General features: G+C 35.8%; 3 protein-coding genes across 4 annotated transcripts; 1 reads left to right on the top strand and 2 right to left on the bottom strand.

The window, feature by feature from the left end:
• The first annotated feature begins 10 nt into the window (after window positions 1-10).
• LOC107618784 (Peptidase S41 family protein) lies at window positions 11-5,165 on the top strand. The gene is made up of 13 exons (XM_016320938.3): window positions 11-167; window positions 565-907; window positions 1,034-1,183; window positions 2,089-2,171; window positions 2,281-2,489; window positions 2,888-2,956; window positions 3,223-3,341; window positions 3,599-3,674; window positions 3,756-3,797; window positions 4,083-4,191; window positions 4,278-4,375; window positions 4,763-4,856; window positions 4,934-5,165. The coding sequence occupies exons 1-13, from the start codon at window positions 93-95 to the stop codon at window positions 5,057-5,059; spliced, it is 1,593 nt and encodes a 530-aa protein (XP_016176424.1). The 5' UTR covers window positions 11-92; the 3' UTR covers window positions 5,060-5,165.
• A 7,941-nt stretch (window positions 5,166-13,106) lies between these two features.
• On the bottom strand, window positions 13,107-13,842 carry LOC148546436 (uncharacterized). Its single transcript, XM_088498449.1, has 2 exons — window positions 13,219-13,842; window positions 13,107-13,136 (listed from the first exon to the last, which is right to left on the bottom strand). Exons 1-2 carry the CDS (start codon window positions 13,840-13,842, stop codon window positions 13,107-13,109), a joined length of 654 nt encoding a protein of 217 aa, XP_088354575.1.
• Window positions 13,843-17,986: 4,144 nt separating this feature from the next.
• On the bottom strand, window positions 17,987-22,135 carry LOC107618790 (polyadenylate-binding protein 1). Of its 2 annotated transcripts, none has more exons than XM_016320947.3 (6): window positions 21,720-22,135; window positions 21,477-21,582; window positions 20,005-20,075; window positions 19,176-19,367; window positions 18,960-19,078; window positions 17,987-18,652 (listed from the first exon to the last, which is right to left on the bottom strand). In XM_016320947.3, exons 1-6 carry the CDS (start codon window positions 21,849-21,851, stop codon window positions 18,607-18,609), a joined length of 666 nt encoding a protein of 221 aa, XP_016176433.1. In that variant the 5' UTR covers window positions 21,852-22,135; the 3' UTR covers window positions 17,987-18,606. The 2 variants fall into 2 exon arrangements, with proteins under 2 accessions (XP_016176433.1, XP_016176434.1); XM_016320948.3 differs by having other exon boundaries at window positions 18,366-18,652; window positions 21,477-21,579; window positions 21,720-22,087.
• Between the last annotated feature and the right edge of the window lie 1,098 nt (window positions 22,136-23,233).

Genomic DNA, 23,233 nt, shown 5'->3' with positions numbered 1-23,233 from the left:
TATATTTTTATCTTTCTCTATGAATAAACCAACGATAATGCAAAAAGCGAAAAAGTGAGCGGCTGAGGCATTAGGTGGGGCAGCCTTCTTCCATGGAGATCGTTGCGAGCTCTGTGAATGCTTCCTTTTCTCTCCCTTCTTCTTCTCACAACTTTTCCATTCCTCAGGTTCTTTCTCTTCGTTCTTCATAGTAATCTCTTCACTTTCATCATAACCGTAAATGCATGCATGTTTCATCCCCGCATTCTCTTTGATTCCCGAGAATTCCTGAGAAAAGAAGATTCAAATTTTGATTGCTACCCTCAAATTTAGAGTTAAATGGTCAATGATGTGCACATGAATGAAAATGTTCACTGAATTGTACTATTTGCGGGTGCTACAGCTGAACTATTTTTGTAGCTGAATTAAAATTTTAAAAAAGAAAAAGAAACGAATTTTGAATGCAACCATGTATTGTGTTTACAAATTTCATTTGAACCTATTTAGAGTTAGATTCTCAATAAATTGGTCACGGATGAATTTTTTTTACTTGAGTAGTTATTAACTGAATTGTGCTATTTGCAGGTGCCACAGTTAAAGTGTCTTTCTTTAAGAGTAATAGAATCTAGGTTTTCATTGACACAAGGGAAGAATAAGAAAGGTGTTGGTTTTACTAATAGGGATTGTGGAAATGAATACTCACTTGTTGGGGTGGCACCATGGATTAGTAGTAACAAGCTTTTTCCACGGTCCTGCTTGTTCCGATCAAGTTGGAGTTTCCTTGCCAGAAGGAGGAAACGGAAGAGTGTTATGAAGCTGAAAGATTTTTCATTTGGCTTAAAACACCATGCTTCGGTTTTATTTGTGCGGTTGGTTACCGGAGTGATGTTGGTTATGTCAATTTCTTTGGCTTCCAGCAATCCATCATGTGAGTTTGGACCTTTATTTCACCCCATGATTGATTTTCAATAGATAATAGGATAATTAAACATTTAGAATTTTCATAATCTGATTTTTTTTTCATTAATTAATCTTTTTATTTTGTTCTCCCAAGGGGCCCTGACTGAAGAGAATCTTCTCTTTTTGGAGGCATGGAGAGTAATTGACCGGGCATATATTGATAAAAGCTTTAATGGACAAAGTTGGTTTAGGTATAGAGAAGATGCTCTGCGCAAGGAACCAATGAACAATCGAGAAGAGACATGTATACATTTCACTGTCTTGTCTTTTTTTCCCCTTCAATTTGTTGCTTAAGGACAGCATACTAAAAAATATATTCCCCAAATCCATCTGCTTTCAACCTAGGGTAGTATCCATACTCGATGTAGATTATGCTTGATAGTTGAATTAGAACTATGGTTGTACTTGAAGATTCTGATCAGTTAGCTATAAAGCTGTTTGCTATGATTTTTCTTCAGGATTAAATTGAGATCTAGTGGTGCATGTTTAGTGCTGAATTGCTTATAAGTCAAATGCAGTTGTTCCTAGGTAGTCTTATATCTTTTTTGAGAAGAAAACTGGTAGCAAATGTTACATTTCATCCTGTGAGATGTAGGTTGCTTTTTCTTACCTTTTCCCTGTCTTGTGACTTTTAGATTTTCCTTTATGAGAGGATGGGGTAATATACCATATATGCCTCAGGGCATAGTTTTTAAGCATGGACATTACATAGTTTGATCCAATCCTTTCTGCATTTGCTAAACTGTATTCCTTGATGATGCATGCAAATTGTAACACCAAAGTATACACAGCTCTCTATAATTTTTCTTGCTTATATGAACAATGATAAACAACATATATTCGATCTATGTCATGCATGTCAATGAAACTAAGAGAGTAACCATGAGGTGCTGAAGATTGCTTTCACTGTTAAGAAACTTATATTTTATATTTTTAAACACAGTATCAAACTGGAGCAGATAATCACTGACTATCCCAATATTAATATCTATCTACCCAACAAAAAAAAAGGAGTCTTCCACACTGTTTCATGATAACTATATATACAATTTTGGCACATCTGAAGTTTAGTGGTCTTGCGTAATCTCAGCTATTAGTTACCTATCATCCTAGTTTAGTTTAAATTGCTAATGTTGTGTTTGCACTCAGATACGGCAATAAGAAAGATGCTAGCCACATTGGATGATCCCTTCACAAGGTTTCTGGAGCCAGAAAAGCTCAGAAGTCTGAGGGTTATGTACCTATGCTTTTTGATAATCAAATTTTACCTATATTCAATTTACCGAAACCATACACATTTTTACGCATAAATCCGAATAACTAATATTTGTCTGAAGGCAGTCTGGAACTCAAGGCGCTCTCACTGGAGTAGGCATTTCCATAGGCTACCCTACGAAAGCTGCAATGCCATCTGGTGGACTTGTTGTCATTTCAGCTTCTCCTGGCGGTCCTGCATATAGAGCTGGTGTTTCGTCGGGAGATATAATTCTGGGAATTGATGATACAAGCACAGAAAACTTGGGATTATATGATGCAGCTGAACGCCTACAGTGGGTTTTTTCCCCCTTTCATGCTGCTTGAGCTTTCAAATCGCAATATTCCTAATGGGGAAACTAGAAATTTATAATAGGAACATTTTATACAACTTGTCATTGTTGAAGAAAATGGATAGGAATGGGTTACCTCTCAAAATTTCCCAACAATTTAAAAATATAGTAATATGTTGATATAAATATTGGGACATTTATGTTATCATTTTAAATTGTTACATTTTCTGCTTGGATTCTTGTTTCCAATCTTACAAGTTACTGTTATTCTAGTTTTTTTTTTTTTTTTGTGACTGCTGTTATTCTAGTTTGAGACCTATTTATAAGGTTCTAGTTACTTCTCTCATTTATCGCCTTCAATTTATCTGTTTGATTGCCTGACTTTTTCAAGGAAATCACAGGGGACCTGAAGGAAGCTCTGTAGCTTTGACCATTCGAAGTGGTCCAGATGTAAAGCACCTATCCTTGACGTAAGTTTGTTTTCTTCCAAACAGAACTAGATTTGAAGTTTTGGCCTTGCAGACCTTCAGAGTATGTTTTTTTTTCAAGGATGGTTCGGAGACTTGCACCTTGATAATGCACCACTAGTTTAGCCACATCCACATGATTATTTTTCTATTTTCATAATGACTAGCATTATCATTACTTGATAGGGTTATGTACCTATGCTTTTTGATAATCAAATTTTATCTTATTTATAATTAAACATCTAAAACACAAGAGTTGCTCATTTCAGGAGAGAGAAAGTATCATTGAATCCAGTTACGTCGAGACTATGCAAGACACCTGCTTCAGGAAATGATTCGCCAAAAGTTGGCTATATCAAACTAACATCTTTCAACCAAAATGCTTCAAGTAAGTAGAAAATGATGGGACGCACAACTTTTCTTGATTCCATAATCATCTTTTGTTGTCTCTTTACATGCAATTTCTTTTCTCCATCATATTTTGTGATTCCATTTAGATGCTAGAGTCCTCCTGATCAACAAATCGATCTCTCACCACATTATATTTTTATCATTTCATTGATTTTCACTTTCTATTATTATGACAAAAGTTTCTGCATTTCCTCGTCCTTTTCTTTCTTTGTGGCAAATCTGTCACCCTTGCAGGTGCTATCAAGGAAGCAATCAATACATTAAGGAGTGAAAATGTTAATGCATTTGTTTTGGACCTTAGAGATAATAGGTGATTTAGCAATAAATATTTCTCATTTGCAATTGTAACAACCAGCTTTCTGAAGGGTTTCATTTATTTATATATTTGCAGTGGTGGTCTTTTCCCCGAAGGAATTGAGACTGCCAAAATTTGGTAAGTTTATCAACTAGTCACGGTTTTACGCATTGCATATATATAATGGTTGGCTAGCGATGTTTCGAAATTCAGTTCCATGGTTTTTCCATCTTTCAGAATAAAATGTTTCATGTATGTTCACCTTTCATGTCTATAACTTCATAATACTACGTTAGATTGTATTGTGTGGAATTCCTTCAATATTCTACAACAGAATACAGCTTATCTTTTTATTATATTTTTTTATTTCTTTTTCTTTCTTATTCTCAGCTTCAACTTCTAATAGATGTTATTACCAACCAGGTTGGATAAAGGTGTGATTGTGTATATTTGCGATAGTCGGGGTATCCGAGACATACTCGATACAGATGGAAGCAACGCACTAGCTATTTCAGAACCCCTAGCTGTACTGGTATGTTCCTTTTTATTCAGAATTCTAAATTTGTCACTTGCTTGTACGGTAAGAATGAGTGATCACCGATCTTGAGATCGTACCAGGTGAATAAGGGAACTGCAAGTGCAAGCGAAATCTTAGCCGGTGCATTGAAAGATAACAAAAGGGCGATATTGTTTGGAGAACCAACATTTGGAAAAGGGTACTTACTTATGGTTTGGTTCAATTCAAACAAATTAAAGAAAAGGGAAACTCTTGCTTCCTCTAAACTTTGGCTCGCGCACACTTTACACTTTAAACATTCAGAATGCAAATGGCATCCTGAAGGTGTCAAATGATGCAAAAAAGGCCTTATGTTAACCCTTGTTTTTTTTTTCAAAATTATCTTTTACATGTGTTTTCTTGACAACATTACTCCTTAATAAAAGGGTAATTTTGGTACAGGTGGTCATAAATGCACCATCTGATACTTCGGGGTGTCAAATTGCATATTTTGATTGTTTAGAATGTAAAATGCACACTAGCTAGGTCCAATTTTTTCCTTAAAACAATGTTACATCCGTAACATGAGCTATACACATTTATGCAGGAAGATCCAATCAGTTTTTGAGCTATCAGATGGCTCCGGACTAGTTGTTACAGTTGCTCGATATGAGACACCTGCACACATAGACATCGACAAGGTATGTTCTTAGCCCTCTGCCACCCACGACTGGCTTGTGTCACTTACTAACAGCGACGCCCTGCGTTTGAATTGTAGGTTGGTGTCATCCCTGACCATCCTCTACCAACATCATTTCCTAAGGATGAAGATGCATTTTGCAACTGCCTTCAGGATCCTGCATCTTCTTGCCATGTCAACAGGGTTCAACTATTTTCAAGATGAGGCTCATTTTATTTTATTTTCTTCTTAATTTCGTGTATTAATTCTTTACCATAACATTATGTTGTTAGGTCTCGTTAATCAAGAGAAGGGACATTCTTGCCTCAAATATATTTGAGAAATGCTAGAGGACCATCAGAATTTATTGTTTTTAACCATCAGTTAGCAATCAATGTTTAAAAGTATGGGATAAAATATAGTTAGATTACTAAACAAAAAAAACTAGACTAAGAATTGAGTTAATGACTAAGTAATGGCCAAAAATAATAAATTTTGATGCTCCCCTAGCATTTCTCTATTAAAGATAAGTTTTATTCCAGAATTAATGATCATGTATTAATTATGTATTGTTGTAGTCACCAAAAAAATTATGTATTGTTGTAAAATGAATAAATAAGGAAGATATAATAAATATAAAATAAAAAAATATAAATATATTTAGTATTAATGTTTACCAATATAATTATCTTGATATAATAGAAATGATTTATATATATATTACTAATATAAGTAGTATCGTATGTAAAAGAGAGAGAGAAGAGTATAAAAGAAAGAATTTTATTGATTGTTGTGTGTTATTCTTCATATCAGACTCTTTATTTATAGGCATACAAAAGTTAAAGTTTCAAATGTAATTAACTTCAGTCTTCCGTTTCAAATGTAATTAACTTCAGTCTTCCTTTGATAGTCTGAACTTTTCACTTGGAAAAGTTAGCCGCCCAAACATTAATAGGCATCTATCTCATGCATCTTTATCACAACACTTCTCCTTAAATGACCATTTAGGAATATGCCTCATTAAAATCTTACTAAAGAAAAACCCAATGAAAAAAAAAAACTTTAGTGAAGAAAAAAGAATACATTATCCTTTGTGATGGGAACTATCTCGTTAAAAACCTTGTTAAGAAAAATCCAATGGGAAAAAACCTGACCAAGGAAAAAAGAGTACAATATCTGCTTCTTGTTAACATTATTTAATATCTCGAAATCGGCGTATCCTAATCTGATGTACCAATCTTTCAAAAGAAGATTTTGGGAGTGACTTTGTAAATAAATCTGTCAGATTATCACTTGAGCGGATTTGTTGGACATCAATTGTCTCTTGATTTTGAAGATCACGAGTTAAGAAGAATTTGGGAGAAATATGCTTTGTTCTGTCACCTTTGATGTATCTACCCTTAAGTTCAGCAATGCATACTGTGTTATCTTCAAACATGATAGTTGGAGCTATCTTATGATCAATCAGTCCACATGATGACAGAATATATTGGATCAAACTCCTGAGTCAAAAACACTTGCGACTTGCTTCATGTATCGCTAGTATTTTAGCATGATTAGAGGAGGTTGTTGCTATTGTCTGTTTCGTGGACCTCCATGATATAGCTGTATCACCATATGTGAACAGGTATCCTGTTTGAGATCTCCCTTTATGTGGATCAGACAAGTATCATACATCTGCATAGCCAACTAGTTGTGACTTTGATCAATAGGGATAAAACAATCCCGTATCAACCGTTCCATGACGATATTGAAAAATTTGTTTGATTCCATTCCAATGTCTTCTGATTTGAGAGGAATTATACCTTGTTAGTAAATTCACCGCAAATGATATGTCAGGTCGTGTATTATTAGCAAGATACATTAGCGCTCCAATGACACTACGATAGGGTATTTCAAAACTAAGGATATCTTCATTTTCTTCCTTAGGACGGAATTGATTCTTTTCCACATCCAAAGGCCTTTACAATCATTGGGGTACTTAATGGATGTGATTTATTCATATAAAATATTTTCAAGATCTTTTCTGTGTATGTTGTTTGATGAATAAAAATCTCATTTTTTTGTATGTTCGATCTGCAGGCCAAGACAAATATTAGTCTTTCCAAGATCTTTCATCTCAAACTCTTCTTTTAGAGCTTTTATAATTGTTGGAATCTTTTCAAGAGTTCTAATGATATTTAAATCATTAACGTACATAGCAATTATAATGAATCCAGATGCAGATTTCTTTATGAAAACACATGGGCAGATATCATCATTCTTAAATCCATTTGTGGCCAGATACTCAGTAAGACGATTATACTACATTCGTCTAAATTGCTTTAGACCATATAAAGATCTTTGTAATTTGATTGAGTATAACCCATGTGAATATTCATTGGATGATTTAGATATCTTTAATTCTTCAGGGACTTTCATATAGATATCACGATCTAATGATCCGTATAAGTAGGCGGTTACCACATCCATTAAATGCATATGTAGTTCATGATATACGGATAAAATGACCAAATAATGCAATGTTATTGTATCCATTATAGGGAAATATGTTTCTTCATAATCTATACCGGGTCTTTGTGAAAAACCTTGTGCCACAAGTCGAGTTTTATAGCGTACAAATTTATTTTTCTCATTTCGTTTTCTCACAAATACCCATTTGTATCCACCAGGTTTTACATCTTCTGGTGTACGCATTACATGTCCAAAGACTTCACGTTGCAAGTGAGTCTAGCTCAACTTTCATAGTTTCTTCCCATTTTGGCCAATCATTTCTTTGTCGGCATTCTTCGACTGATCTTGACTCAAGATCCTTACTTTCATGCATGATATTTAATGCCACATTATATGTAAATATTTCATTAATAATTGTCTTATTTTGATCCCATTTTTCTCTTGTAAACACATAATTTATCGAGATCTCATCATTTTCACAATTTTCAGGTACGTGAACGTCTTCTGGCGTTAAAATTATATCAGAATTTTAGACAACTGCAGGTGTCTTTACTATGTCTTTTTCAATAGGAATAGCATTTACTTCTTTTCTTTTTCGAGGATTTTTGTCTTTAGAACCAACCGATCTACCACGCTTCTGGCGTGAATTTGTTTCAGTGGCCACTTGTCCAACTGGGACATCAATTCGAATTGGGACATTTTTCGCTAGTATATAAGATTTTGTTATCCATATTGTATCATAAAATGCATCAAGCAATTTATTTGTTATTCTTTGCAAATGTATAATCTTTTGAACTTCTAGTTCACATTACCCTGATCGATGATCTAATTGCATCAAGGATGATGCATTCCAGTTAAGTTCCTTTCCAAGAAGGTTATTTCCCCCTCCCCCAATATTGAAAATTTTGATTCATCAAAATGACAATTTGCAAATCGGGCTTTAAATACATCCCAGTTTGTATCTTAAGATACCTTACTATAAAGAGAGAATCATATCCAACATATATCCCCAATTTTCTTTGGGGTCCCATTTTGGTGCGAGAAGGTGGTGTAATGGGAACGTATATTGCACACCCAAATATCCTTAAATGGGAAATATTTGGCTGCTAGCCAAAAGCTAATTGCATAGGAGAGAATTGATGGTAACTTGTTGGCCTCAAATGAATAAGTGCTGCCGCATGTAAAATAACATGCCCCAAACCGAGGTTGGGAGATTTGTTCTCATAAGTAAGGGTCTAGCAATTAACTGGAGGCGTTTAATAAGTGATTCTGCTAACCCATTTTGTGTGTGAACATGAGCTACTGGATGTTCATCACTTATTCCATTAGCTATACAACAAGTATCAAAAGGCTTGAGAAGTTAATTCACCAGCATTATCAAGACGAATTATTTTGATTGGATTTTCTGGAAACTGTGATTTTAATTGAATAATTTGAGCAAGTAATCTCGCAAACGTCAGGTTGCGAGAAGACAATAAGCACACATGTGACCATCTCGAAGATGCGTCTATTAGGACCATAAAATATCTAAAAGATCCACATGGTGGATGAATAGGTCCACATATATCGCCTTGAATCATTTCTGAGAATTTAGGGGACTCAAATCCAATCTTTACTGGTGATGGCCTTAAAATTAACTTTCACTAAGAACATGCAGCACAACAAAATTCACTAGATATAAGAATCTTCTAATTCTTTAGTGAATATCCATGGGAGTTTTCAATAATTCTCCTCATCATGGTTAGGTCTAGCAGCATGGACCCTATCCGCGAGTACCCAACCCGATCCAACCCGATCAGGTAAGGTTGCCAACCCGATCCGCTGTGGGTAGGGTTGGGCGCGGAGCGGGTAGGGTGCGGGTTGAGCCTCAACCCTACCCGCCCTACCCATAGGGGTGGCAACTTAATATTTGATGGTTATGTTGTGTATGAGATACTTGTGTTATTTGTGGGATAATTTGTATTGTTTGAATACTTGTGTTATTTGAATGCTCATGGGATAACTTGTATTATTTGATGGTTATGTTGTGTATGAGATACTTGTGTCATTATAATATTTCTTTTTGTCAACCCGCGGATAGGGTCGGATACCCGCGGGTTGAGTGCGGGTAGGGTTAAGGTTGGGTATTTCTCAACCCGCGGATAGGGTAGGATTGAGTTTTGGTTAAAAGCTCAACCCGCGGGTAAAGTTAGGGTTGAGTTCAAACCCTACCCTACCCTATCCGTTGCCACCTCTAATCATGGTTGTTCTCAAATGACCCAATCAATCATGTCAAGTTATGAATTCATTTAGGATAGTAAACTTCTGGTTTACAATGGCATGTGATTCAATTGCACTAATTTTGATATAATACAACCCAGATGAAAGTGAGGGTAACTTTTCTAATATAACTTTTTTATTTAAATAATGAGTTGTGATACATAAGTACTCATGATTTTCCTCATTCATTGTTTCAATATGATATCCATTTCGGCGAATATCTTTGAAACTCAATAAGTTCTTTAGAGACTTAGTAGACAATAGTGTATTATTTATTATAAATTTTGTTCCTCCAGGAAACAAAATTATAGCTCTTCCGGAGCCTTCTATCACATTGCCTGAGACAATAATAGTATTAACATATTCTTCTTTTGGCATAAGATGGGTAAAATATATATTACTTTTGAGAATGGTGTGCGAACTTGCATTATCCGCAAGGCAAACATCTTCATTATATATCATTGCCATTTTCTTCAAAGACAAATAATAATAATAAAATGAGTAGAAGTATATGCGCATAAAATTATTTTCTTGATTGAAAATATTTTTTTAAGAAGTATAGTATATACTAAAAATTTTATTATTATTATTTTAGAACTTGGCACATTTAATAATTTTAAAATTCATAAATATTTTATTATACATTATACTTGAAATACATATGCATAGAAAATAAAACTTAACAATAAGTTTCTTACATTATTTATTTACATAAATATTTAACAATCTCACATATTAAATTATTCCAACATTGATCAAATGACCAATATTTCTTTCAGGATCCTCAAAGAAATCAGATACATTATAATGAGTGGTGTAATTTTCAGCATCATTCGAAACAAAATTTGTTTCTTTTCCTTTGTCATTCTTTTTCAAAGATGCTTGATAAAGATCGACTAGGTAACTTAGTGTATGACAAGTACGCGACCAATGGCCCTTTCAACCATAACGGAAACATTTATCCTCTTCTGATTTATTTTGCTCAGTGTTTCTTTCTTTATCCTATTTATGGTGAGATCCTTTCTTGTGAACATAATTCTTCTTCCTTCCATAATTTTTTTTGTTACTAAAACATTTCCATTTACATCGTCTGGGATAATGATTTGCCACATTTGTTTCAGAAAATGGGACGGCACCAGCTGGGCGCGCTTCATGATTTTTTAAAAGCAACTCATTGTTGCGTTCAACAACAAGAAGGCAAAAAATTAACTCAGAATATTTTTTAAATCCTTTTTCTCGATACTGCTGCTGCAAGAGCACATTCGAGGCATGGAAGGTTAAGAAAGTTTTTTCTAACATATCATTATCAGTTATCTTTTCCTACATAATTTCATTCATAAGGTGATTCGAAACATTGTTGAATTATATTCGTTTATGAATTTAAAATCATGTAGACGCAAGTCCATTCTTATCGGGTTTGAGGAAATATCACTGTCTTTTGATGATTATACCTTTCTTCAAGGTTTTTTCACAGATCTGCAAGATCTTTTAATGTGAGATAATCATTTTTCAATCCTTCGTCAAGATGACAATGAAGGAAGATAATGACTTTGGCTTTATCCTTCTGGGATGTATTATTTTCAGCCTTAATGGTATCTCCAAGATCCATTGAATCAAGATGGATTTCAGCATCTAGTATCCATGATAAATAGTTGTTTCCAGATATATCAAGAGCATTAAATTCAAGATGAGAGAGTTTCGACATAATAAAAATTTGTTACTTGAGTCTTCCTAAAATTTGATCAGAGTCTCGTGCTAATAACGTATTGTAAAATAAACAAATAAATAAGGAAGGGGTAATAAATATAAAATAAAGAAGTATAATTAGATAACTCTAGTAGTAATATTCACCACAATTACTATCTCAATATAATAGGGATGATTAATATATTTACTAATATATTATAAACATAAGTCCTACGGATAGATAGAGAAAAGAGAGAATTATTGTAATGTATAGAGGAAGGAAAGAATGTTTTATTATTACTCTTTGTTGTTTTAGACATTCACTTCCTCTATTTATACATACAAAAGTTATTCCTTTTCAACCATCATTAAATTCATTCTCCTTGATATCTTCAACCTTCAATAAATTCATTCTCCCTTGATATCTTCAGCCTTCAATATTGTAAAATATGAACCGCCCATATTAATGGACATCCATCATACTTACCATAACATGTATGACTAATTAATCGGTGTGCTAAGTTTTTAGGAGTTAACCCCCACTTTGGTCCCTGAGATTGGTGAATTGCACTGATTTAGTCCTCTAGATTCCAATTGCACTAAATTAGTCCCCCATATTCGAAAAAATGCACCGTGTTAGTCCTTCTCCCAATTTCTGTCACCGGAGTACTGACGCCGTCAGTGACGTGGGCAATTCTTGCCACGCTGGACCTAGCAACGGTTAGATGACATGGCAATAAATTTGATTAGCTCCAATTTAGTCCTTGTCCCCTTTTATAACCAAAATTTCTGCCATAATTTCTTCCTCTTCTTCTTCTACCCATTTTTTCTGGTTCTTCGTCTTCTTCCTCGCTGTGCAGCTTTCTAGGTTTAGGATCATGGGTGCAAGTGGGAGCCAGAGTTCCATGCGGTCAAACAAAAGGATCTCCAGAGGAATCAATAGAGCATCGAGTATTCCAGAGTGGTATGGGTGTCGCTGCCGCCCTGTTCTCCGGTGGTCCACAACAGAGGCTAACCCTGACAAGCCATTCTTTGGGTATCCTAACTACAATGTCAGTGAAAAGAGGTGGTGTGGTTTGTTTGTCTGGGATGACATTGGGGAAGAAGACATCGGTGGAAGGATGACTGCTACCGAGAATGTTGATGAACTGAGGGTCAATTTGGCTTGGAGAATTGGAAAGTTAGAAACTGAAGTTAGGACCCATAAATTGTACATGTTATTGTTGTCTCTGTTTATAATGTTTGTTGTTGTTTTCATGTTGGTATTTAAGGTTTGAGGATGATTATGTTTTCATGTGATTAGGGTTATTGTAAAGTAGACAAAAGAAAAAGTGTCATTGTGAATTGTTGAAGTTGGTAGTCTTGCTATAAACATAAACCAAGAACTCTGTTTTTGTCATCCAACAAAATGATGGAAAAAATATTGTAAAAAAAGAACCTGTAGTAGCATAATTAAAGGTAGAATAATTTGTCATAATAATAATAAGATGCTAACATAACAATGAGTTTCCAGCATGAGTATTAACAAGAAAAACACGTGCCATATCAGTGACACCTCCCCAACCAAATTAAAAGCTAGTTCTTAATTCAAAATACACCAATAACAAGGATAGAGAGTGCCATCAACCTTACAATGTTTTCAAATATAACAATTGGTCTACTGTCATATACTGAAGCAAAAAAAAACAAGAGTATGATTCACAAAAAGATTCCTAATTCAACTACATCTTCATTTCTTCTTCCTTGGGGGCTTGAAGTCGGACGTTGGGACAAATTTCAAGAAGCTGGCCAGTCTGAAAGATGTGGCTGAGCTTGTTCCTTGCAGTGGATCCATGGTGACCAATCCTAATGGTGGTGAGGACTTCCTTTTGGTCTACAACTTGGATGGCCTCAGAGGTAGTGCCTATTCCAATAAAATAATATCCAAAATGAGGCTGATTGTGCACAATAATTTGAAATGTGGTCTGATAGACTAAATGATTTACCTCTTGAGACTCTTGTGCATCTGAGAAGTTGGGTTGAGAAATGTCAATCTCAACTTCTTGGACATCAACGGGCTGGGGTGCAGGATCTGGAGGAGGTTGACTTGTGGGTGCATCTTGATTCGCACAAGGTGGATGAACATCTATAGCTTCTGGTGTGACAGTATTCGAATCAACAGTTGATCCTGATGCTGCATTTCCTTGTGGATTGGATTTAGTCTTAGCAGCAGCGGCAGCTGCAGCTGCACCAGCAACAGCAGCGGCAACATCAGGTGCTCTCTTTTTTGGGCAACCCCTCTTTGTGTGCCCCTTCTGTAGGCAATATCTGCAAGTAAATGGCTTCAGTTGTCTTTTTAAGACTCTAGTAGGCTTAGATTTTTTGCTTCCTCCACTGTCCTCGTCTGCATCCTTTCTTCTTTTCTTTGTGAGTGGTCCAGTCTTTTTCTTGGTCTTTGGTGCTTGTGGTCTGTTGGACTCGGATTTCTCCCAAAGATGTTGTCCAGGTAAGGGATTTATGTAATCGGTATAAGTGTCTCTATATGTGTCCATGGTGAGCCACTTATGACAGAAATCTTCAGCTCTCCTGTTCACCCTTGCAAGAGCCGCACAAGCATGCACACAAGGCATTCCTAAGGAAAACAACAAACAAAGATATCATTAAAGTATTTAATTATTCCGAAGAAAACAGATGTGAATCCTAGCTAATTACTTGTTAACATCCAGAACTGACATGTGCACAACCGCTTGCCCAAGTCCATCCACCACCATGTTTGTTGGATACCCATGCACTTCAAACTTCTCATACTCATCATCTCTAGTCCAGATTGACAACCAATTTTTAGAATCTTTTCTGATCTTGTCCAGTCTACTTTGAACAATTGGTGGAAGCTTCCCTACATGGTGGCCAACTTAACCTTGTTTTTAGCTATCGTTCTCATCGCGAATATTCTGACCTCCTCAAGTAGAGCAATTATTGGCTTGGCCCTTGATTTTTTAATTCTTGCATTAAAGACCTCGCATGCATTATTGCATATGTTGTCAAGCTTTGGGCTATGACTGAATGCTAACTTCGTCCATGACTCTCTAGGCCACTTGTTCAGGTAATTCCATGCATCTTCATTAATTTTCTTAATCTTGTTCATATTATATGAGAAGTCTTGATATGTGGTTGACCTTGCGCATTCCCAGAGTAAGCCCCTTAACTCTAGATCTTTCCACTACTTGTTAAAGTTTTTCCATAGGTGCCACAAGCAGAACCTATGGTGGACATGCGGCATGACCTCCTGGACAGCAGAGATAAAGCCTTGCATGCGAAGACAACAACTTATTTCACTTTTGTCGTGATACATAATAGTCCCTCAGATACAATTAATGAACCCATAATAGTCCCTAACATTTGTTTAATAAATACATAATAGTCCCCTACCTTCAAATTGTTCTCTATTTTGGTCCCTATATTACACTCCTAATAATGACAATCCCATACAAAAAATTCCAACCAGAAGGCAAGTCCTATTCAGACCAATCAACAAGTATAAAACCATACAAGAAATCAACAAGTTCATTTACACTATTTATAATCCAGAATCCATTTAGATTATTTACCAACAAGAAATCATACAAGAAATCAACAAGTTCATTTACACTATTTACCATGGAAGGAAATAAAGATAATGAATGAGTATATCTTTTGCATGTCACTCATAAAGCACCATTTGTTTTCTTTATAGTCTCCGAGGTCCTCGTGGAGCCACTCCAGAAACCACTTCCGATTCTCCGTATTCTCCATATATGTGATGATTTGCGTCTTGGCCCACTGCGGATAAAATCTTGCCTCCAATCTGTGTTTTGAGGAATGCCCCGTCTAATCCAATCAATCGCCTACAACCTGCCTTAAATCCATTCTTGCAACCACTAAGACAAAAATACATCTTCTGAAATACCACTGTACCATCTGGTTGTGGAATGGTGCCAATTCTTACTGTTGATCCCGGATTACACTTTAGAAGTGTTTTATCATAGTCACTCACTATTGCATATTGGGCCTTCTCATCTATGTATACTACAGCTCTAGCATTTGCCAATGCTCTAGAAATTGAATTTCTATTCAACACCAGGTCACACTTAGACTTGAAGTACACAGCTGTCTCATATTGTCTAAAGTTAGGATACTTCCTAACTTTCTTCACTAACTTGTTAGTCAACCAATTCCTATTCGCAGCTTTGTTGGTGGCTTCTCTAGGACATGTGTGGTCGTCTTTGAATGTTTTAATCTGCCAACATGTTTCCTCATGATCCCTTGAGGCATAAACTACCCATTTGCATTCCTCAACCTTGCACATAGCCCTACATCTAACAGCATCATTCTTAATAAATTGAATCCGTCTACCTTCTTGAATTGTAAACTCGCTCACTGCCTCTCTGAATTCATACTTGTATTAAACTTCATTCCTACCTCAAGTTTCAAATCACCAAATCGAATACCATCTCTAAATACTGGAAAAACATCATCAGGATCTTCTTCTGAAAATTCATCTTCTGAAGGGGGAGGAGTCTTGAGCTCCTCGGAGTGCCAGGAGTTGGCTCCATCAGACTTTGCACCTAGGTCCAAAGCGTTGTCAAGTTCTTCATCTCCTGTGACAGGGACTCATAAGAAATTTAAGTCCACCTCGCACTCCTCATCATCCACCACCAATGCATCATCATCATTAATTAACTTCCTTTTAGACTTTGCAAAAAGCCTCTGCAGGTGCATGGCTCAACTTAAAGTTTCTTGCCTTGCCTTTATTAATTTTTCCATCTGTGTCATCACCACTTGAGCTATCATCTCCTCCAGGTTCATATGAACTATCCTCTATGGTGTGTTCATCTTCAGAAGAAGACAACATTACAACTTGTTTTTTCTTGAGACTTTGATGGACTTGCCTCACCCTTGAAGCAGACCTTGTGCAATAGGCTTTGGTTTTGTAACTGGGCTTCGAGCTTCTCTTGGGCTTGGAAGAAGATGTACTGTTGGGTTTTGGCTTTGAGATTGCATTTTCCTTGGGTTTAGTCTTTGGGCAAATTGGAGGAGTCTTCCTGTTAGGCTTTGTAGTAGTAGCTTGATTAGCATTATTGTTGGTAATGGGTTCCTTGATGTGGGATGTTGGGTTATTAGCACCAGGATCTGTTGGTTCTGTGTTGTTGGGTGGTGAGGTGTTATCAGCCAGGGTAGTGGGCTTATTGCATTCATTGGGATTAGAATTGGATGTGGTTCAGGGTTCATTGTTGTCAGACAGGGGGTAGGTAGCTTGTTCATGGATCTTGCTTGCTAGGGGTTCATTGCCAGGCATTGTTACATATTTCTCGTTAGGCTTGGCAGGACTATCTTTTTTGGGTTCATCATGCTCATCTTCAACATACAGAACAATCTCCTTCCCCTCTAGAAATTCTGGTGATGACACTGCATGCTCAAAGTAAATATCAACTAGTCCATCATTTTCTTGAGCCATGAAACACATCTCTCTTAATTCATCATCAGAATTCAGAGCTCTTAAACCACTGTCTAAACTCCTCCTAGGAACATGCCACCAACATTCTTCTATCTTATCATATCCTAGTTCTTTATAATAATTCCTCACCCAAAATATATCCAAAGTATCTTGATCAATGTCACCAACACATGCCTTCTTATCAGGGGAATAAATAGTTATCCCATTCTCATCTTTCTGAAACTTTTCCCTATGGTGGAACATAATATCTAACTGCACATCCATCTGCATGGTTCAAAAGAATTTATTTTCATCAACAGTAACACACACTGATATCTTTAAGACAGTTTTCATCAATAACATTCATAAAAGCCATTGAAAATATCATAAAAAAAAAAACATGATCACTCATGCGAAGGTGCTGATTCTTCCACCATCGGAACAGAGCATAAAAAGAAACCCCTAAATACAGTCCCACAAAACATCAAAACAAAACCCTAGCACAAAATCAGTTTCAAAACTTATGAACCGACAATATACAAAACACTTAACCATGATCAACAAACATCACAACATTCCATTAAATTTGAAAGAAAAAAAAAAAGTATCATCATCACTAACCTCAGTGACGAGACAAAAGATCCTTGTAGTGGCAAACGAACTCTTCCGACAACTGCACAGCAAACGTCGTGTTCCAATGGTCTCGAGAAATCCTATTGCAGCTACCTATTGCTATTTTGGGTCACTCATGGAAGAGAAACTTTTTTTCTCTGCGTCACTCATGGAGAAGTAGAAGACGAAAAGTAGAAACAAAAAAGGGTGACTAACGTTTTATTTCCCATCACATACAAACGATGTCGTTCAAATGAGTGTTTAGCGCCAAATTAGAAACGACGTCGTTTCATTCTGTCCAGCGTGGCAAGAACTGGCCACGTCACTGACGACGTCAGTGCTCCGGTGACAGAAATTGGGAAAAGAATTAACGTGGTGCATTTTTTCAAATCTGAGAGACTAATTTAGTGCAATTGGAATCTTGAAGACTAAATCAGTGCAACTCACCAATCTCAGAGACCAAAATGGGGCTTAACTCAAGTTTTTGGTCTACCATCGAAGCATCAAGCTATTTTGTCACTAATTAGAAACATTGACTCAAAATTTTAAGGCTTTTTCACTCTCAACACTTGGTTGAGAGATAAAACATACATTATTAATATTTTAGAATTATTTCGTTTGAAATTAACGCACAACATAATACTAAGTGCTCAAAAGTGTTTCACTGGCAACACCAACCAACCACAGGAGAAACCAAAAAATTACTCTTACGATCACAGGCCATAATTCTCTGAAACTAATTCTTTTAAAAATATCCACGCACAACTTCAAACAAACCTGCTTCAAACTAGCTTATAACAAGTGAATTTACCTATGACCAAAAAAAGAAAAACAATTGACTTTCCCAGCACTACCATTTCAGCATTGAACATTGTGGCTCTTTTTCTCTCTCTGTTTTTTTTTTAAAAAAATCTAGCATCGTTCTTTATCTTATAAAAATCAAACATTGAACAGTATCGTTTAATTTAATAACTTAAAAGGTCACAATAATAAAACACTACTCCGAAATTCGCCTACATAGTTGCCTACACCGTTAGTGTGTGTATAAGGTAAACTTTCACAACCCTCTGTAATAGGAACATACAAAGCTTAGTAAAACAGTAATGATGTGACCAACCTAAACATTTGATCATATCATACATCTAACGGAGCAAAGGGCATTTAATTTTGTCTGGTGTGTGTAAATCAAAGATTCATCATGTCCTTGCTCCCACCAACGAAAATTATTACAATGGTAAATCAATAACGCCTTGTCCTCCTTTACCGTAAACACGAGTGATGATAATCCGTTAATCTCTGATATTGAGCACTAGTATGGCCTGTATCGAGTAGGTCTTCTAAACCTTGGGACCCTTCTGCATGTTCAAATGATTTGATCAATCATATGATGTAATGTTCAACACTTTTATCACAAAAATTTCAGATTTCGAAAACTGAACAACACCAGAGTTATCATTAGATGTATTACTGTCGGGCGTCAAACACACAAATTTATTTATTTCTCAGTAATATCAGGCTATAGATGTAAAAGACCATTTCAACCGAAACGTACTTTCACTTTGTAAGTCACCAAAATGTACACAGCTCATGGAAGAACATACGAAAGAAGCAACAAATCAAAGGCATATTTTCTACATTCTTCAGTTTATGATTATAGCTTACCCATAACCATATGGTGGATAGAATGGAGCAGGCATGAAAGGCCTCCTGGATCGGAAACCCCCAGGTCGTCTTCCAAAATACTGTTTCATCCCAGGAACATTTGTACGCTTAGCAGACACCTGAACAGAAAAGCAGAATTCAAGAACAAGTATAATCAAATGGAAGGGGGAGGGGAGAAACTAAGTAAACTTGCACAAATTATCTGATAATGAAGACCTTCAGTTGTCGACCATGCAATTCTGATTCATTTAACAGGAGAGCATTCTGAACAGCATCTATCTCAACGAACTCTACATAAGCAAATCCTTTTGGCTGCCCAAATTTGTCTGTCAATATTGTAACTCTGTTCACAGTTCCACACGACTGAAAATGCTGTTGAACTTCTTCAGGTGTGCATGCATAGTCAACCTGAATCATAATTTGGAAACCATTTAATCATTATGAAATTCAGTTGGATGCTTACAATGTTATAATGAAACTAGATGCTTGATGAGAAACAATTCAACAAACTTGACTGTCAATACTCAAGGGGTGCAAGAGCTTGTCATAGTCATCAAAACACATCAATACGAATATGATATAGAACAGCAAGAGAATCAAGAAAATCTTTATACAACATACTAATATAGAAAGCTCCTTTTCATTTATTCCCCAGCTCTTCAATTCTTCACAATAGGACAAATGTACAAAAAATTTACCAAAAAGATTATGTAAAATAGCCAAGAGATTCCCATTCGCAACACAAACTCAAACATTGTCGAAATTGAAGAATCTATCAAAAGACCAAGCAGTAATATCATAAAAACCAAATTTCATGTTCGGTTTAGTTTATGGAATTCCAAAACTTTGAGCAAAAGCTAGAAGTGGACTGGGGCTACATAAACCTACATACAGCTAAAATGCTAAATCAGTTTACTTGTGCACATGGTCTACTTCACAAGTACAGATGTAAAATAAAATACATAACAGTATCAAGTCACCACACATCACACAGCAGTATGGAATAAAAATAAGGACATACAGAATAAAGATATGCAAACCTCACATTACCAACATAGATTGATCGAGAATCCACTTCCTCCTTTTCAGCTTGACTTGCAGAAGATCCAGTTGAATCTGCAAATCAAAATAGAATAAAAATGTCATTTGCAGAAAGATGCTAATATTATTATTAGAAGTCTCGAATATATGGAAAAATTTAAATTCAAAGTCCAGCCATAGAGATGAAAAATTGAACATTATACTACCAATCACCTATACTATATAATTCTAAAACAGATGGCTGGCATCTTACACATGTTGAAATGTACAAGAAATGAATGATTAATTCAACGATGCAGCTTAACAGATAGCGAAAATCATTTTTTTACCAAGTCGAGAAATGCCTAATTTATAGTATAACTATAAAACCATTCAGTGCATCTTCCATTCAACCAAGCCCCAGTATTCACTTTCCCATCTCCATTATCTATATTAATTACTAATGGATTTCTCGTCAAGCTATTTATTGCATCTCCTGTCCCAATCTCTGCCAGAACAGTGAACAGGTTTTCTTGAACATATGTTCTACAGTGTGGTTAGGGTTTGATTTCTAGTCTCCGTGTGCCTTGTCAATGTAGATATTGAATAAGCAGACGAAAATGACAGTGTATTCATAGACCAAACTAAGATAGAGCTGATATTGTTTGCTTTCATTTCCCACGAAAAAAATAGATTAGTTTCATCCGCTAAAGTATGATGAAAGTCAAAGAATAATTTTCAAAGAAAAAGTTATTGCTGAATCTTCCGCAAATTGTAGCTGACCCCACCTAGCAAAATGAAGCTCAGTTATTGAATTTTTTTTGCAACTCATAACAGGATACATCTAGGATATAACAAAAAGAAGGGGAAGAAAATATCTGAGTGATATCTGTATTCAGTGAGCAAAATTCAGCTCGATCATACAGAAACCCCAGCTACTTGAAGGAGTTTGTTATTGCCAGAAGAAAAAAGAAGATAAATGGCAGAAACATCCCACCTATTTGTCTCTTTTTACTTCCCTATCCAAAATCCATGTGTTCATCGTAACTTAAATACACTGGTTTCATCCGTTTCAAAACATCACAAATGCTAATCATGCAATAGATGCTATATAAAGTTATCGTTATCCCCCACAAATTTTGCGCAACAGGTGACTTGGCACCCATTACACCAACTATAGACTCAAATCCATTCTCACTTCCCCAATCATAAAATTAAGATAGCCCAAAAACCAATTTGCAACGGAATTTTAAGACTTAAAGAGTGTGCAATCATAAATGCTTCATGTGAGAAGCAAAACTAAACTCATACAGTTAAATATATAGTTGGATCTACCGTCTATATACAGTTCAAGCAATCAATAAAGCAAGCAAACAACATAACCCTATGCAACGTTCTCAACAACCAAAACAGCAATTAAATTAAAATTAAACGATAAAATGAAATAAATCAACATAAATAAATCAAAATCAGATTTTAGGGGGGAAAAAAAGGAACCTTGAACAGCGCCCATCTCTTTCTCGACCTTGGCCTGCATTTCACGTAGGGCGCTAGCTTCTTCCTCAATCTCCTTCAGCCTCTTCTTCATGTCCTCCAAGTCCTGCTGTTCAACCAAAAGAACATCCAGAACCAGATTCAGAATCAGAGAGATAACACTGAATAATTAAAAAAGGAAACCTAGGAAAGAGAAAAAGAAGAACCTAGAAAGCAACGGAAGAATGATACAAGGAAAGAACGAACCTTGTTAGCGTGAGAGGAGGCATGGTGGTTGTTGTCATGGTCGTCGTCGTGTTCCTGAAGGTCGGCGTCGGCGTCCATGTCAGCTTCGTCGGGGATGTCGGCACCGTACACTTCGTGTTCTTCCTGCTCCATTCTCTCTCTCTCTCTCTCTGAGATTCGGTGAATATAATTATTTTAATTTTGATTTTGATGGATGAATTGAAAGAAAGCTGAGAAACAGTGAGATAGGGTTGATCTGAGTTTTTTGGTAGGGAAAGGGGAGGGAGGCACTGATTTAGTGATTTATTATTTTTTGTAAAAAAAAAAAAAAAATTTCCTTTCTTTGTCACATGACAAAAGTCATAGGGATTATTAGGGTTAGGGAGGAGGGGGAACCGGGGAAGAGAAGCCCAAGGTCAAATAAGGAATATGGTTTTTTCAAAAAAAAAAAAAACGTTTCAGGATTTTATAAATAAAAACAAACATTGATTAAATCATCTTGTAAGATTTATGAAGATTTATTGAAACAAATACACAATCAAATCATTTTAGTAATTAAGTTTAACCAAATTATAAATTTAGGAAACAATCTCTTCTAATTTTTCTTCCAAAAGAAAATGAATTTGCTTTGAGTGGAAAGAGAGACTCCATAACTATTTAAAAACACAATTCTAAATCTTAAAAGATATTGTAAAGATAATGAAAATAACTTCGCATATATCCCTATATGGATCCAATTGTGGAAACTATCATAGCATTATAAAAGAAAGATTTTGGGGATAAGAGTATGTGAAGCAATTAGAGAAATTTTGGATATAGACCTGTTTACTATGAGAAACCAGAAGAATCGTATCATTAAGATTTGGGTTATGATGGACGTGACAAATTCACTTCGTTGAATTCTAAAAATTTCAAGAAGTAATAACAAGGTAATTGAAGTGCAGCTCAAATATGAAATGATAAAAATTTTTTGTCATTGTTGTAGAAGTATTGGGCATGAATTAAGGGCATGTGGGAGGTATTTGGAGGATACGGAGGTTGGGAATGTTGGGGAGGATGAATGAGCAAAAAAGAAATCAGTCCATAAATTAAAAAAGTAAGGCTGACAAAGATGTCCAGAGATCAACGAGACCACCAATCCCGGTTTAATTTGCCTGATACCTGCTTTTGCTAATCTTTTGGTACAAGATGACAATTCACTGGTAAAGAAAACCGAAAAAAATTCAAAATGGCCAAAATAGAGAGGTTCAGGCAGAGGAAAGCAAACATAAGGAAGCATGAGGATAGAGATAGACGAGGCTGGTTAGAATCATCAAGGAATAGAGATACCTGCTTTTGCTAATCTTTTGGTACAAGATGACAATTCGCTGGTAAAGAAAACCAAAAAAATTCAAAATGGCCAAAATAGAGAGGTTCAGGCAGAGGAAAGCAAACATAAGGAAGCATGAGGATAGAGATAGACGAGGTTAGTTAGAATCATCAAGGAATAGAGGAACCATTTCAGTTATCCAGCTTCGCTGGTACCTTCTCATTAG

Source organism: Arachis ipaensis, chromosome B9 (assembly GCF_059453495.1).
Source record: "Arachis ipaensis isolate K30076 ecotype BB chromosome B9, ASM5945349v1, whole genome shotgun sequence".
Classification (NCBI taxonomy): Eukaryota; Viridiplantae; Streptophyta; class Magnoliopsida; order Fabales; family Fabaceae; genus Arachis; species Arachis ipaensis.
Note: the sequence above shows the minus strand (reverse complement) of the source record. Positions and strands in the feature narration are given on the sequence as shown.